Source organism: Culex pipiens, chromosome 3 (genome assembly GCF_016801865.2).
Source record: "Culex pipiens pallens isolate TS chromosome 3, TS_CPP_V2, whole genome shotgun sequence".
Lineage (NCBI taxonomy): Eukaryota > Metazoa > Arthropoda > Insecta > Diptera > Culicidae > Culex > Culex pipiens.
Genome location: NC_068939.1, coordinates 157,825,771 through 157,843,713, shown reverse-complemented (window position 1 = coordinate 157,843,713; position 17,943 = coordinate 157,825,771). Strand labels below are relative to the sequence as shown.

Here is a 17,943-nt window from a genome sequence, read left to right as displayed (position 1 = left end):
AGTATCCACTCTTGATGATTAAAGTGGCAATGGTTGTATAACGATTTTTTTTTCTTAATATCCTTTGCATTTTTTGACGGTGCACCTCGAACCAGGTGAAAGGAGCTGGCACCGGCAATACGATGCTAATCTAGTGCCTGGGAGCCGTGGCCTGGCACCGGCACACACGTACGACGAAGCGAACGGAACCTGCTGTGTTTTGTTGGTAGCGCGCGCTATAACACATTCCGAACCTGCTGATTTAGTTGGGTCCATGGGAATAAACACGTGAAAGGAATTATGACCGGTCGCCGCAAAAGTGACACTTTTGAGATGAAACGAAATATTTTCGTCACTTTGACTGCAATTTTGAACAGAAATAATTAAAAATTTAGGTAATAAATTCGCTCAAAATCACTTTATAAAGTAGAAATTCTCAACATTACACCAAGAAAAACCTCCACCAGCTGTTCCCGTTCACAAGTGCATGTCACAAACTAGCAAAAAGAGATCAGCTCTGGAGCTGGAATCCACCGCCCAAGGGCTGAAAAGCGATGTCAACGTGAGGCACCGACAACGATGACGCCATCATTCTGATAAGCAGATTGAGGGGGTGAAATCAGACACAAACAGTTGTGAAGGATTTTCAGGGAGGAAGGACTTACTGGGTGTTAGTGGCTGATGTTAAATTTAAATCGTACTTTGAGGGGGGATTAAGCGTTTATCCTGCTTGAGCTAATTAATGAGTTGAGTAATAATTTTGAATAAAACCTCAATAAGTATGACGTTTACGTTTTTTTTTCGTTGAAGTCCTAGAGTCCTTTTCAAACATCAGAACGTAGTACGCAAGTGGGTAAATAACTGTTCACAAGATAAAAAGACACATTTTCGAATCAATTTGTCTGTCACCTAAATAACCAAACTAAATTTTCATGGAAAGAGAACCACCGAAAAAAAAGTTGTGTTTCGTACAAGTTCCACGGAAAAAAAGTGGCCAAATTGAAAGTTTCGGGTGACTTGTGTGGGTGGGTTTCAACTACAGTGGACTCTCTCGTTGTCGATATTGAAGGGACCGTCGAGAGCGGGAGTTATCAAATTATAGAACGGAAAATCAAAGCAATCTATTTGAAGGGACTGAAAAATTTATTGACAGCTGGAGCATTATTGATATCGAGAAGATCGACAGCCAGAGAGTCCACTGTATCTCGCTCGGATGTCCTGAAGCTAGTTTCCGGAAGGAACTATTCCACCGAAAACGAAAGCTACTCGATCTCTGGGAGAGGAAGGAAAAATTCTTCAAACTATCAAGGACTTTAAAGAGGGGGGTGGGAGAGCAGGAGTTTGCTTTCGGTTTCGGGATGGTCTGGGAAAGTTGCCGTCGGAGATGGTTGTCAAAAACTTAAATACTGAATGAAGCCGAGATGGATGTGTGAAAGTTTCTGGTGGTGGGAAAATGTTGCTGCTCGAGGATAAGTGGGGCAGAGATTGACATTAATTATTCACTCATTGCTTGCAAGATGTCAGAACATTTGCAACGAAATGGTTGCAGGAATTGCACTTGTTCTGTTTGGTAAATAAATGATTATTTTTATTTAAAAAACTAACTTAATCCACCTATGTGGTTGGTGCCTTCCTCACTCTTTTCCAACAATGGGTGATATGTGATATGATGGGTTTAGACACAAATTTCGTCTAATTTCGTTAAGTTCCGGAATATAAAAAAAAACACACACATATCATTCAAGGGCTCATAAGTGGCATCTTAAGTGGTCAGAACTCGAGACAGGGTTGCCAGATCTTCAATGTTTTAGACTCGTTGGAAAGGTCTTTCGATTACCTAACCAACGATGGGTCGGATGATGGATCCGGACATTGTTTACATACATTTAAGTGAGATCCGGCTACAAAAAAAGTACATACATATCACTTAAGTGGTCAGAACTCGAGACAGGGTTGCCAGATCGTCAATGTTTTAGACTCATTGGAAAGGTCTTTCGATTACCTTAGCAACGATGGGTCGGATGATGGATCCGGACATTGTTTACATACATTTAAGTGAGATCCAGCTACAAAAAAGTACATAAATATCCCTTTAGTGGTCAGAACTCGAGACAGGGTTGCCAGATCGTCAATGTTTTAGACTCGTTGGAAAGGTCCTTCGATTACCTAACCAACGATGGGTCGGATGATGTTTCCGGACATTGTTTACATACATTTAAGTGAGATCCGGCTACAAAAAAGGACATAAATATCACTTAAGTGGTCAGAACTCGAGACAGGGTTGCCAGATCTTCAATGTTTTAGACTCATTGGAAAGGTCTTTCGATTACCTTACCAACGATGGGTCGGATGATGGATCCGGACATTGTTTACATACATTTAAGTGAGATCCGGCTACAAAAAAGTACATAAATATCACTTAAGTGGTCAGAACTCGAGACCGGGTTGCCAGATCGTCAATATTTTAGACTATTGGAAAGGTCTTTCGATTACCTTAGCAACGATGGGTCGGATGATGGATTCGGACATTGTTTACATACATTTAAGTGAGATCCAGCTATAAAAAAGTACATGAATATCACTTAAGTGGTTATAACTCGAGACAGGGTTGCCAGATCGTCAATGTTTTAGACTCTTTGGAAAGGTCTTTCGATTACCTAACCAACATTGGGTCGGATGATGGATCCGGACATAGTTTATATACATTTAAGTGAGATCCGGCTACAAAAAAGTACATAAATATCACTTAAGTGGTTATAACTCGAGACAGGGTTGCCAGATTATCAATGTTTTGGACTCGTTGGAAAGGTCTTTCAATTACCTAACTAACGATGTATAACATGATGATGTTTGGTTCAGTTTACTGCCATTTATTCAACTTCCGAAAATATGCGAAAACACATTTTTATACATAACTTTTGAACTACTTATCGAAACTTCAAACAATTCAATAGCACCGTATGGGACCCTAAACCAAGTCGAATGCGACTAGTTTGGTCAAAATCGGTTCAGCCAGTGCTGAGAAAACTGCGTGACATTATTGGTCACATACACACACACATACACACACACATACACACACACATACACACACACATACACACACACATACACACAGACATTTGTTCAGTTTTCGATTCTGAGTCGATATGTATACATCAAGGTGGATTTTCGAGCTTTAAATAAAAAGTTCAATTTTAGAGCAGGATTATAGCCTTACCTCAGTGAGGAAGGCAAAAAGCCAAAATCATTCGCATTTGCAGATTTTCAATTTCAAAACATCTTTTCCGAGTAATTGACAAACCGATTTTTTTTTGGTTTCTCTTCATCGCAGGAAATTCTGCTTAATGTTTTACAAGTTAAAACTCTGCACTTTTTAGAATTGGCGATGAAGAAGAACGATGTCAACATTCAAATCTAGGGGAAATATACCCTTTCTAATCAAACACCTATCTTCGTCATATGGAAAGTTTGATGCTCGATTAAAACACCAAAAATACTTTTTAGGCTATAAACTTACCAGCAACAGCACCGCCTCGAGTAAGCACGCAAATTTATGCCATTTACTGGCCAAAAAGATCAAATTTAGTGCACTTTTGATCATAATTTCCATTTTGCGAGACCATTTCTCACAAGATTTCTCATCATTTTGATGGCACACACATCCACACGCAAGATCAGAGGTTAACTGCTTAACGAAAGTCGCCATCAATATCTTTTCACTTGCGCTAACGATTTCAAAGCGCTTAAGATATAAAATTGCTTCCAACTACCGGCAACATGTTCTTTTGCACATTAATTAGTCACTCACTTGAAAAATAATCCCGAAACATCTAAATAATTAGCAAGCGCCATCAAAAAAAAAAAAAACGCGCTAAGTCTTTTGACGTTTCTATTTTGACCACCCATTCCAATCGAAGGCTGAAGAAAACCGAGCGAGAAGCGAAGGCAAATAAAGAAAAGCCACCAATACCACCAGCAGCGCTTGTGGTGTTGCCAGGAAACTTTCTCTATAAATGCTACTTTTCGTGAGTGTTCGCTTAAAATTTCATCAATTTTGGCAGCACTAAGCAGACCCAAAAGAGCGTTGGAAGAAAAAAAGGACAAAGCTGAAAATAGAAAAATGGGCGTGGCCCAATGCACTCGACTGATTAGAATGCATTTTTGAAATATTTTTTTTAACTGCTTGTAAAAAGAATAGCATAACTTTTAATAAAAGTGAAAATAAACAGAAATGTTAACAAAAAGTTGCTCTACTCGTTGGTGTACTTGGTTTTAGTGAATTTCAAGGAACACTCCAGATTATCCAGCATCATTCAAACACGACCGCTTATTAGGCTTAAAATGGGTATATTTCCCCTAAAGCATTTTTTCAAAAGAACTTAACTTTGCTTTAAAACGTCCAAGGGAACGTGCTATTGTAAATTTACTTTAGAACTATAGTGAATTAGGCGGAAGCTCTGTTTTTCGTTGAAAAACTAAACCTAACATTATTGAAAAACTTACATAACCACTTTTTTTAATAATACATTGAATTTGAATTTTAAGATTCCCTGGATTCTCAAATTCAGAACGTATTGCTGAATCATTCTCATATTATTTTGCAAAGAAAATAAAAACATTGCTGGGAACAAATAAATCAAAAAGGGCGAAAGACATAAAATCGAAAGGCCTAAAAGTTGAAAAACAAAAGGACAAATTAAGTACTAATATTTCAACATAATCGAGTATCAAATAACGTGAGATTTTCTACAGATTTTCACCACAGATTTACTATAACATAGTCATATTATCTCAAAGTACTGTATTTTAGCATGAAACATACTGCATGAATTTAAACTTTTTTAAAGTTTAAACGATTAGAGGTAAAAAAAATAAATAAAATTAAAGTTTTCTTTAATGCTTTTTACACCAGTCTAGTTGTTTTGAAATCATTAGTTTTAAAATTTCTATATTTGACGGACTTTTTCTTTTCGCAAAAAAAAACTTTTTGCGGTACTGTACATTAAAGGAGTTCGAACACGCTTAATATGATTCTAAGCACAGGAAATGCCTTTCAAATTGTTTTGAGTTGATTTAACTTTTATTTCCATAAACAAATTTTTTGCCCACTGATTTTTTGGTCTGACTTTGAAGGGCGATATAAACTTTGAAAAATATCAACCCGGGCCCCGGGCAGACGGTAGTAGCAAAATTCATGCCATTTTAATAACAATTACTGTTAAAATAACAGAACATGTTATGGAATCTTCTTGAAAAATCCATTTTTGCATATGAGTTTAATAACAGTTTATGTTATCATAACAAAATTTGTTATTGGTCTGATATTGGTTGAAGCCAAAACAACTTTGAAATAACATTTTTTGTTATGGAAGAATAACTTCAACTGCTGTTAGGATGATCGGATTAGTTGTTAAAATAACAAAAAATAATAACAAAGATTTGCTCGTAATGTTATTTGGCTGTTAGGCCGTTGCAAATATTTTTCAAAGTTTATGTCGCCCCCCCCCCCCCACCCCCCTTCAAAATTGGTTCGAAAAATCAAGGGGCAAAACAAAAAAATATTCAAAAAACTTCAAAATTTTAAAGAAAATAGAAGTTATATCAACTGAAAACAATCTAAAATGCATTTTTCTGCATTAACAATCATATTTAGCATGTTTGGGCTGGATTAAAAATATTTTGATTTTATATGAAATTCCAATGCACAGCACCGCTAAAACTTTTTTTTCGCAAAAAATAAAATTTTCGTCATCTTCGTCGTTAGATATTTTGGAAACTAATGATTGCAAAACAACTGGACAGGTGTATAATGCATTTTAAAACACTTTTTTTCATTCAAATGTTGAAACCAGGGCTCGTAAATTCAATTTTTAAACTTTTTTTTATTTTTTTGCCCCCCCCCTCGATTCTGGTCAGAGGCGAGGGACATAAACTTCAAAAAATATTTGTAGCGGCCTTATTACAATAACAATCAAATAACAAAAAATCATACCAACAAATAACAAATATTGTTGTAAATAACATAAAATGTTATTTGCCTAGTATTTTCAAATATCAAAAAATGTTATTCCAAAGTTATTTTCGTCTGCTCAAGAACACTTAAAACACTTTACAATATTTATTTTTTGCAAATTCAAAATTTAATGAATACAAAACAGTATAAAAGTAAATCAATTATATCCATGAATAACAATGTGATTTTAAATGTTTTATTTTTGTGAAAAACACGAATGATTTTTGCTGGTAACAAAGTTTTTTTATTTCGTTCATTATGTCATTTTTTGAATGGTCCCTTAAATTCTACCCATAATTCTGAAGGTTTTGCGTCGTTTACGGATGGTTCCTAGATCTTTCCTTAAAATATTTTTATTAATGATTTCCAAATGTGGGCAACATCCCGTTTATTGGCAACAGAAAATTTAAATCATGTTGCCAAAAACGGACTGGCTCTGTTTAAAAATAAATTATTATTTTTTCAAAACATTTGTTTTTGTACAAGTTTTTAAATTCAACAGTGAAATTTTCAAAACACCAGTCCAAATTTATAAATATTATACAATAGTATTTTCTAGAAAGTGACATACTTCTGTAAACTTGATAAATTATGTTATTTTATAAAATTTTAATTGCCTCATAAAAAAATATTCGCCTTCATAAAAATTCAAAATATATACAATAATTTCAAAAGAAAAAGTAACACAATTTTCTGTTCACTAATCTTGATTAACAATAATCCAGCGATAGCAGGACATTGCTCTTATTGCCTTTTAGTATTTTTTAAAATGTAAAAGTTAATGAAACAAACCAAACAATAAAAAATAGGGTCCGAAACCCCTTAGTTTTCTTTAAAAATTGCTAACATTGTCATCATGCCTGAAACAAATTCCTTTCTCAGAATCGCTAAAAAACTGTACAAAACCAAATCAAAAACCCACATCCACTCACCTGGACTACCGTGCGGGATGGGCGCACAGAACGCGCTGGAACTGCCCGATGAGGACGTGGGCGGCGGGTAAAAGGCTCGCGGACCCAGTCCCAGTGGCGAATCACACTGGGACGGCGGCCCAAACAGGGGCGGCGTGGCCAGAGCTGCGGGAAGAAGAGAGATGTTGTTACAATTTGTCCGACAATATTGTTCGCTGTCAAAAGCTTCAAATTCGACGTCCGTCCGTCCATCATCAACCGATCCAATTAAGTGGGCCATCAATTTTCAGCAACTGGAAACGCGGCGCCACGTGGCGACAGTTGACGATACGATACTCACTCTGGTCGTTGGGTGGTCGCATGCTCGATAGGGCCGTCAACGGGGTGTACGATTTCGGCGGTGCCTCGCCGGGCCGGACCAGCCGCTCCTCGGTGACACTCTGCTGGACGCGATACTGCATTTTGCAGTAAGCTTCCTGGTTCGCCCCGAGGCTCGAGTTGACGTACACTCCCGTGATTGTGACCTCGGTGTCCTGGGCAATCACCAGGTTGCTGGACACGGGACGGGGCTGAAAGGAGGGAACAAAAATGTAATTTAATCCGTCCTCACTCTAAAGGTCAACTGCCGCGCCATTTACCTCTTCAATTTCCCGCTTAACCTCGTGCTCTTCTCGTCTTTCACGGTTCGGTTCCGTCTTCACCGTGATGAGCGGTTCCTTCTCTTTCTCCTTCTCCCTCTCTTTTGCTTTCTCCTTTTCCTTCTCTTTTTCTTTCTCCTTTTGCTCCTTTACCCTCTCTTTCTCCGCAGCTTTACTGACTTCAGCCGCGTTTTCTCCCTGCTCCTTCAACTCCTTCTGCTCTTTAGCTTCCTTCTTAGCTTCCGCTTTAGCAGCTTCCTTCTGCTCTTTAGTTTCCTTTACCTTCTTCGCCTTTGGCTTCTCAGCCGGACTGTCCGAGTCCGAGTCCGTATTCCTGTACAGAATTCGCTGAACCTCGTACGTCGCAGCCAACATCGCCGTAGCGTTCAAGCTGGCCATACGCTTCTTCCCCAGCAAACTCTCCACAATCTCCTTCTTTTCCTTGGGAGCACGCTTGCGTTTCTTAACGTCTTCGGCTTTCGGCTTTGGAGAAGCGGCTTCCGCCTTCTCCGACTCCGAGCCGGACTCGTCACTCTCGTCCTCCGACTTTTTATCGTTGTCGGACTGAAGCGCCTTAACCTCCTTTTTGATTTTCTTAACCGGAGGTTTCGGCTTGTCAGCTTTCTCCGACTTTGGCTTAGGTTTCGCTTTCTTGACCACCTTGCGCTTAACTTTGCGCTTCTTGACCGGGTCGGTGTCTTTTCCCTGGAAAATTATTCAAATTTAACACTTACTGAAAAAATCACTCAATTTTAGAAAATCTACCTGTGCATATGTCTCGTCCGAATCGGGCAGGACATCCCCCTCGGATTCCATGCTAGAAGCGTTCGGATCCCAATGCTTGCCGGCGCCGCGCAGTCCGGGCACGCAGCGGAGGGTGCTGGAGTTGGCACAAGATTAAAACAGTTGGAAATGTGATTAGAAAACATATTTTGAAGATTTTTTTCTTGGAAGTTTTTTCAAACTCCACGGACATTGTTGAATTTCTTGAGTTTCTTAAATTTCTTAAATTTCTTGAATTTCTTAAATTTCTTGAATTTCTTGAATTTTTTAGAATTTCTTGATTTTTTTGATTTTTTAGAATTTCTTGAATTTCTTGAATTTCTTGAATTTCTTGAATTTCTTGAATTTCTTGAATTTCTTGAATTTCTTGAATTTCTTGAATTTCTTGAATTTCTTGAATTTCTTGAATTTCTTGAATTTCTTGAATTTCTTGAATTTCTTGAATTTCTTGAATTTCTTGAATTTCTTGAATTTCTTGAATTTCTTGAATTTCTTGAGTTTCTTGAATTTCATGAATTTCTTGAATTTCTTGAATTTCTTGAATTTCTTGAATTTCTTGAATTTCTTGAATTTCTTGAATTTCTTGAATTTCTTGAATTTCTTGAATTTTTTGAATTTCTTGAATTTCTTGAATTTCTTGAATTTCTCGAATTTCTTGAATTTCTTGAATTTCTTGAATTTCTTGAATTTCTTGAATTTCTTGAATGTCTTGTGTTTCTTGAATTTCTTAAATTTCTTGAATTTCTTGAATTTCTTAAATTTCTTGAATTTTTTGAATTTCTTAAGTTTCTTGAATTTCTTGAATTTCTTAAATTTCTTGAATTCCTTGAATTTCTTGTATTTCTTGAATTTCTTGAATTTCTTGAATTTCTTGAATTTCTTGAATTTCTTGAATTTCTTGAATTTCTTGAATTTCTTGAATTTCTTGAATTTCTTGAATTTCTTGAATTTCTTGAATTTCTTGAATTTCTTAAATTTCTTGAATTTCTTAAATTTCTTGAATTTCTTGAATTTCTTGAATTTCTTGAATTTCTTGAATTTCTTGAATTTCTTAAGTTTCTTGAATTTCTTGAATTTCTTGAATTTCTTAAATTCCTTGAATTTCTTGTATTTCTTGAATTTCTTGAATTTCCTGAATTTCTTGAATTTCTTGAATTTCTTGAATTTCTTAAATTTCTTGAATTTCATGAATTTATTAAATTTATTGAATTTATTAAATTAATTGAATTTCTTGAATTTCTTGAATTTCTTGAATTTCTTAAATTTCTTGAATTTTCTGAAAATTTCTTGAATTTCTTGAATTTCTTGAATTTCTTGAATTTCTTGAATTTTTGGAATTTCTTGAATTTCTTGAATTTCTTGAATTTCTTGAATTTCTTGAATTTTTTGAATTTTTCGAATTTCTTGAATTTTTTGAATTTCTTGAATTATTTTTGAATTTCTTGAATTTCTTGAGTTTCTTGAATTTCTTGAATTTCTTGAATTTATTGAATTTCTTGAATTTTCTTAAATTTCTTGAATTTCTTGAAATTCTTGAATTTCTTGAATTTCTTGAATTTCTTGAATTTCTTAAATTTCTTGAATTTCTTGAATTTCTTGAATTTCTTGAATTTCTTGAATTTCTTGAATTTCTTGAATTTCTGGATTTTCTTGAATTTCTTGAATTTCTTAAATTTTTTAAATTTCTTGAATTTATTAAATTTTTTGAATTTCTTGAATTTCTTGAATTTCTTGAATTTCTTGAATTTCTTGAATTTCTTGAATTTCTTGAATTTCTTGAATTTCTTGAATTTCTTGAATTTCTTGAATTTCTTGAATTTCTTGAATATCTTGAATTTCTTGAATTTCTTAAATTTCTTGAATTTCTTGAATTTCTTGCATTTCTTGAATTTCTTGAATTTCTTGAATTTCTTGAATTTTTTGAATTTCTTGAATTTCTTGAATTTCTTGAATTTCTTGAATATCTTGAATATCTTGAATTTCTTGAATTTCTTAAATTTCTTGAATTTCTTGAATTTCTTGAATTTCTTGAATTTCTTGAATTTCTTGAATTTCTTGAATTTCTTAAATTTCTTGAATTTCTTGAATTTCTTGAATTTCTTGAATTTCTTGAATATCTTGAATTTCTTGAATATCTTGAATTTCTTTAATTTCTTGAATTTCTTTGATTTCTTGAATTTCTTGAATTTCTTGAATTTCTTGAATTTCTTGAATTTCCTGAATTTCTTGAATTTCTTGAATTTCTTGAATTTCTTGAATTTCTTGAATTTCTTGAATTTCTTGAATTTCTTGAATTTCTTGAATTTCTTGAATTTCTTGAATTTCTTTAATGTCTTGAATTTCTTGAATTTCTTGAATTCCTTGAATTTCTTGTATTTCTGGAATTTTTTGAATTTCTTGATTTTTTTGAATTTCTTAAATTTTTTCAATAAACAACAAAATAGAATTTTGTACAGAAAATTACAATAACTTACCGCGTAACCACTTCCTCCTCCGACGATTCTTCACTTTCGGTGTCACTTTCCGAGGCTTGCCTCTGCTTTTCAGCAGCCTTTTTCTTATCTTCTTTTTTCTCCTCCTTCTTTTCATCTTTAACCACCACTTTCTTTGTCTCTTTTTTCTTCACCTCTTTCGGCTCTGTCTTTTTGACCACCTTCTTCTTGGGCTCTTCTTTTGTCCCTTTTTCCTCTTTCTGTTTCCCCTTCACTTCACTTTCTTCCTTCTTCTCCGCTTTGTTTTCCTCTTTACACTCGTCCTTCTTCTCACCTTCCTCAATCTTCTCTTTTTTAACCTCCTTACTAGTTCCGGCCCTTGGCCGGGGCGGTCCCTGCTTCATCAGGCTAGCTTCCAGCGCCGCCCGGGTTTCGTTCTCGTACAGACAGTGCACCTTGGCGATTGCGTTCAGGGACGCAACCCGGTGGCGCTTCGGCCCCGACCAGAACCCGTACAGCTTGAGGTGACGCGTCTTGGCGGTGAGATGCTTCTTGACGATCCGCGTCCGGACGGATTCCTCCGACGAGTCGGAGTCACCGTTCGATTCCTCGGAACTGTCACGCACTTCGCGTTTGATCTTCTTGCTCATCGGAGTCTGCGGACGCTCGTCCGGATCGGCGTCCTTGTCGTCTTCCTCGGATTCCTCCTCCGAGGACGGTTCCTTTGGGGTGTTGTTTCGAGATTTGGTTGGTTTTTTCGCCGGTTTCTTGAACTCTTCTTCGGAGTCGGACTCTTTGAGCGGATCTTGCTCGCTTTTAGACTCTAGCGGATCCGGGGTCTCCGATGACGCTTCCGCTTGGGGAACTTCCTCGGCGTCCTCTTCTTCATCCTCCTTGGCCGAGGACGTTTCCAGCGGCTTCCGGTTGGTCTTGAAGACAGGTTTGCCGGCCTTGACGGGGGCGTCGTTTTCGCTGTCCGAATCGTCAAAGTCGTACACGTCTTTCGGCTTTTCCGGCTTCTTGTCCTTGGCGTCGGCAGAGGACGTCGATTTGGACGAGGGCTTCTTCTTGCCACCGGAAGTAGGAGTAGTTGATGGTTTGCGAACGTATTTGCGCTTGGATTTTGGCGTTGTTGCCGGAGAGGGCGCCAGCAAGGCTGCGAGGAGTGGTGCGTTTGGAACGGTGAAACCTGCTTCCGGCGTTGATTCCAAAGGTTTCGGCGAGGTTTTGTCCTTAAGTCGGTTTAGAGGGACGTCATCGTCGTTGTCCGTTGACGAACGGATGGTTTTCGGGGGGTCAGGAGATTCAGTGGGCTCTTCTGGAGGAGTTGGTACATCTGGTACCTGTTCAGGCTTTTGAGATTCTTGAACTGGGGTTTCCGGGGTCGGATCAACCTTAGGTTCATCGGTACCAACCGGCTCTAAAAGTTTCTTAGGATCAACCTTGCTTTTACTAGCCTGACCACCAGATGGCTTTCGCACGTATTTGCGCTTAGCCTGGGAGCTTGGAGTCTTCTTAATTGATTTATCATCTTCAGATTTGTTCGTGGGAGATTCTTGTTTCGATGGATCAATTGCCGGAGCATCGTCACCCACCTTCTTTTTAACCGGTGCCTTCTTCTTACTAGCAGCGACCTTCGGCTTAGCGGCCACCTTTGTTTGTTTCTTTTCCTGATCTTGGTCCACGACCTGCTGTACAACATCTACCTTGGGTTCTTGCACCTCTACGGCCGGTTTGGACGACGTTGGCGGTAACAGCATCGGGACGGGTGGCCCCTCGTCTTCCCCGTCCGACTCCTCAAGGGCCTTCATGATGTCCTCAATGCGGCTCTGCACGTCGGACTCGTTCTTATCGTCCTGATCCAGTTCCAGCGAGCAGGGCTTTTCCTCGTCGTGTTTCTCGTCGATCGGGGGAGTTCTCTGGAAAACGAGAATAAAAAATATCGGTTTAAATTTAATTACATTCAGGGAGACTTTATTCTTAATTTGACTGATAAATTTCGGGACAAACTAATTATTAATACAAAAATATTCATAAATTAAAACAAAGATCTCAGCTTTTTATTCTTTTATTGGCCTCTTAAAACCAGTTCATCAGCGACGAATTGACACTAGACTGTTACACATCTTTCAATTTCCTGAAGTTTGATATCCAACATGTGATGAGGTTTGCTCAAAATGGTCAAGCTGGTGGAGTATCCTGAATCCGGCTCCGATTAAATTTTCTGAAATTTTTGATACTTTACTTTAAAAACTCTGAAAAAGTGAACATTTCTACAACATATTGCGTATTTTGAACCATATTGCCAACTATCAAAAGTTTCATAACTTTCATAACAATAGATATTTTGTAAAAAAAACATTATTTGATACAAAAATTTCTTATCTAGAAATGTATTTACAGAACTTTGCGTCGTTTGATACTCATATTTTATATTATGAAAATTTGAGTATTTTCAACAGCGGTATTTTGTGAAAATTGTAGTATTTCACACCGAAAACTCGTGAGTAAAAAAACTGTATTTTGTGGATGTTTTGAGTACCGTCATCTGGGGTGAATCGGGACACATGGGGCGAATTGGGACAGCAGTTTTAGCAATGTTGTAGCCTAATATTTTGATATTTTGGAGTGGTTTCGGTTAGACCAGATCCAGAGCAACAAAATGGGTGCATCCATTTCTAAATTCGAAGCATTTAAGTGTTCTTAAACGTGGTGTCCCTATTCAGACTGTAGTCTCGATTCGCCCCAGTTGAAGATATTAACACTTTTAACGAAATTCGGACTTTTTCCGACTTTTAAAGTACTTGAGGTAATAATAGGAATTTCTTACCCAAAAAATGATTGCAAATCGAAAATTGTTATTGAAAAAGTAACTTCATCCATAAATTTCAATTTCAACATAAATTAAAAAAAAAAGATTGTTGACAGTATTACAGTAATACACAAACTACACAACAAAATCAAAAAAAAATCAAACCATCCACATTAACGACCCTTGGGTCTTTTGTGATCTCTATTGCAAGTTTCTGCTCGAACCTAGGAGTCCGAAGGCTTGAATGGAGAGAGCACCCAAACCTCTTTCTACTCAAAGGAACCTTCCACCCCAGTGTTTGAACAGACGACCTTTAGATTGCGAGTCCAACCGCCGCCAGCGATTCCACCGGAGTAGGCTTGGTTTGGTGTGTTGTTTGTACTTATGGCATGGAGACGACTCCTACACCTGGAATGACTTAACGGCCTAACAACCAAGGCCGGGACCGACATTTTACTTCCTCATCCGATGGAAGGTTGGAGCAGATGGGAATCGAACCCAGAATCATCCGCTTACAAAGCGGACAGCGTAACAATTCGGCCACGCACTGCGGAACTACACAACAAATTTAGAAAAAAAAAAATAATGCTTCAAAAATGGAACGACGAATCTGAGAAAAAAATGATCAATCAATCAATTAAAAACAAAATATTGAAATCATCAAAACACATTTTGAAAGAAAAAAAAGGCATGGCAAAAAGCAAAAAAAAAAACAAATTATGAATTCTTTTCTTACCTTTTTCAAGAAATTCTTTCTTCTTAAAATCAAACTCAAAATATTTGGAAATTGAAGTGAAAATTCAGATTTTATTTCATTTCCTTTTTAATTTGAAGGACTATGATTGTTATTTCTTAAAGTCAATGATGGCTCATTAAGTTGCCAGTATTTTAATGATTTCAGTTTTATTTCAATAAAAATCCAGCTAAACAAGAATTCATTGCTTTACATGATATACAGCTGGATTTTTCATCGAAATAAAATTGAAAACATTAAAATACTGACAACTTGATAAATCAATATTGATTTTATGAACTAAACATCAAAATCCAATTTTTTTAAAGGAAACCGCAAAAAACAATTGCCTACCTACAACTACCAAATTTTCTGCTTTTTTTGTTGAAAAGGCTTCCAGATTTTTTTATTATTCTCCATTTAACGTGAAACACGTTTGAATTTCTATGATAATTTAGTTTTTTTCCGATCAATAAGAATCTTTTTTTATCTATTTGTTTTAAGCCCTACTCATAAAACATATTACAGGTACCTATCAATCATTCCGAAAAAAATGTGACTTAATGAAATAAGTTTAGCATTTTTAAATATTTACTACAAAAAAAATAAATTCCAAAATAATGAAAGGAACCTTCAATTTTAAGGTTAATGCTCAAAACTAATAATGTTCATTGAACTTTCAAATAAGCCCAATGTAATTTAAAACACCTTTTTCATGCAAATTTTGAAAGTATGGCCTTTTATTTAAATTTATATCTTTTTTGCCCCTCCTCGACCCTAACCAGAACCAAGGGACAGAGGATAAAACATATTTGCATTGGCCTAAAATGTAAAAAAATTACAAAATATTCAAAAGTTAGTTCCACAACAAACGCCAAAAAGCTCGTTTTTATGCTAAAAATTTGCTGAACTCAAAAAAAAATAGTTTCAGAAGCAAACAATTGCGTTTTGTGGGTTAAAACTGTAAAGTACTGGTCAAAAATTGTGAAAATCATAATTTTTCAAAAATATTTTTTATATAACTCATGAAGGATACATGCAAACTTCTTATGTTTTAATATCAAAATTTATGTTTTTGTCTGCTCTAAAAAGTAACCCTGCAAAGTTACAAAAACACGTAATTTTAAAATGGAAAATTGTGGTCTAAATGAAAAATGACCCTTCTGGGTTATTGCAGATTCGAAAAGAACATTGAATTTCCCATAAAATAACATGTTTCAAGATTTTTGACACTTGAGTAACGGGAAATGGCAGCGATTTTAAAACTATTTTTAACTTTTTTTTTTTTTGATGAAAAATACGCTTTTCGGAATTTTTGATTGAGCGTTCCATTTTACATAATAACACCAAATTTCTATCTCTTCATAGTTTCGAGCTACAAATCACTGAAAAACGTGTCTTAGTAGAAAACCAGAAAAGTGGAAGAGGTCATACCGCCCCACCGTCACGAGATATCGAAAAATGAACATCGGATCCGTAATCAGGGACAAAAATAATCCATTAAGACAAAGTTTCACGAAAATCAATAAAAAAATGCACTACAAACAAATCATGCCCGTTGACTTTACAAGTTGCCTAGAATCGTTTTTTTTTCTTTAAATAAAAAAATGAGAAAAAACTTTTTTTTTTCTAAAAAGATAATCCCCTCTAGAGATACAATTATTTGTTTTCGTAGCACTTATGTTTGGACATCCCCAAATTTATATGCAGATTTGTATAAAGCAAGCTAACGAAAATAATGGCTTATTCAGAAATCTAGATTAAATCTTCAAAACAACCTATCCCCCATGGGTTTCCTATGCAGATAGGGCCTTTTGAAAATTTAATCGAGAAATAAGATATCGAGGGACAAAGTTACATTCACATCATAAAATCCAAAACTAAAAATCGCGTAATTATTGCTCCCAAATAAGAAAAAAACCAGGGCTGCGGAGTCGGGTCATATTTCATGCGACTCCGACTCCGACTCCGACTCCGGCTTTCTGAGTTAAGCTGACTCCGACTCCGACTCCGGCTCCGGCTTTCTACAAATTGGTGACTCCGGCTCCGACTCCGACTCCGGCCTACCAAATCTAGCCGACTCCGACTCCGACTCCGACTCCGACTCCGACTCCAGCTTTCCACAACTTGTTGACTCCGGCTCCGACTCCGACTCCGACACCTAATCTGTATTTAAAATATTTTAAAAATATGAATTAATCACATCACTCACATTTCAGTTCACACTTGCGCGAATACTGTAAACCGGGGTGACATTTATGTTCGGGGTGTTTTGCAAAATGATAAATACGAATTATTTATACAAAAAGAGTGTATAGAACCATACTAAGTTTGGTAGATAAGTGATCGTTGTTCTATGTTACATGTTTTCAGCGTTATTGAAACAAAAATAAAAAAAACTTCAGATTTAAACGCATTTTCAGCACAACAATTTTCTAAGTAAATTTGAATTGTTGTTTGAAAAATTGGAACTATTAATTTAACTACTTTAAATTTACATTATTATTTTTTTTAGTTTATATGCTAGCTACACTAATTTTTAATTGTCCTTTTTTTAATGAAATATTAAAAGAAAGTTTGACTCACGATCGAATTGACATATAAAACCATTTTGCATACTTTTAGGCTGGGATTTTAAAGAAACACAGTAACTATCAAAGATACCCTGGTTTTAAAATAAACCATTTTCAAAATAACTATTTTTTAAAGCTCTTTTGAATTTATTTGAGAAGACGTACATGGACATTGTGTGATCAAGCCCAGTACACACTTTAAACAGATAAATCATGAGAAAATTCAATATTTGAAAAATAAAATAAAATTATATCAATTATATCACCCCGATTTAAGGTATTTAAAAAAAATATACTTGTTCAACAATAATATTTAAGGATCCACTACACGCAAACATTTTTTGCTTCGATTTTTTTACGGAAATTCTCATAACTCTTAATAGAAAACAGTTAGAGTCCCACTTCTTGTATTAAGTCCTAAAGAAAAGTTATGCAAAGAAATTAGACGAGCTTACTGGTAAAAATATTTACGAGACTGAAAAATTAAGTCTGTCAAATAGAAATTGTCAAAAACTATCGAAAAAAACACTTTTTTCAACATTTTATTTTTTAAACCGCTTTAACTTCACAAGGATTAGACTTAGGACAAAGGTCAATATAGAGACTTTTATGTAAAATTGTCTGAAGAATCGATTCCCACATTCGCTTTTTGAAAATTTTGACGTTTAGAGCACTTTTCAAAAAAATGTTTTCGGTAAATGATTTTTGTATTTTTTTAGATGATTGCTCCATCCTGCATTTTTCGTGAGTCTTTTTGTAACATCTTAGGCTATTTTCACAAAAATTTTGAACGAAAAAAATCGTGGGCTTACCCTCAAATTTTACTTCAAGGGTGCACAGCAACCAAGGCAGTTGTTGTCTTCTTATTTCAAATTTGTCGAACTTACGGACCCAATCCAGCAAGAATCTGATTATAAAAATAGTCAAACTTTGTTGTAAATTACTTTGAAGACAGTAATTTAGGGGATGAATAAAATATCATGTCGATAGTTCCCGTAGTTATGAAGATACTAAAATGTCTGTAACAAAAATCTGGGTGCAAAAGCTCTGGTTAATGTGTACCGTT

The 17,943-nt window shown here is 35.8% G+C and overlaps 1 protein-coding gene across 2 annotated transcripts in view; it reads right to left on the bottom strand.

Annotated features, from left to right (window-relative positions):
• LOC120414967 (titin-like) overlaps nucleotides 1–17,943 on the bottom strand; it is a 297,990-nt gene that overhangs the window by 242,142 nt on the left and 37,905 nt on the right. For both annotated transcript variants that reach the window (XM_039576302.2, XM_039576309.2), the window contains exons 3-7: nucleotides 10,802–12,678; nucleotides 8,310–8,424; nucleotides 7,545–8,249; nucleotides 7,247–7,475; nucleotides 6,928–7,071 (exon numbers count right to left, since the gene is read on the bottom strand). In XM_039576302.2, coding sequence (XP_039432236.1) covers nucleotides 6,928–7,071; nucleotides 7,247–7,475; nucleotides 7,545–8,249; nucleotides 8,310–8,424; nucleotides 10,802–12,678 — 3,070 coding nt within the window. The remainder of the gene's footprint in view (nucleotides 1–6,927; nucleotides 7,072–7,246; nucleotides 7,476–7,544; nucleotides 8,250–8,309; nucleotides 8,425–10,801; nucleotides 12,679–17,943) is intronic.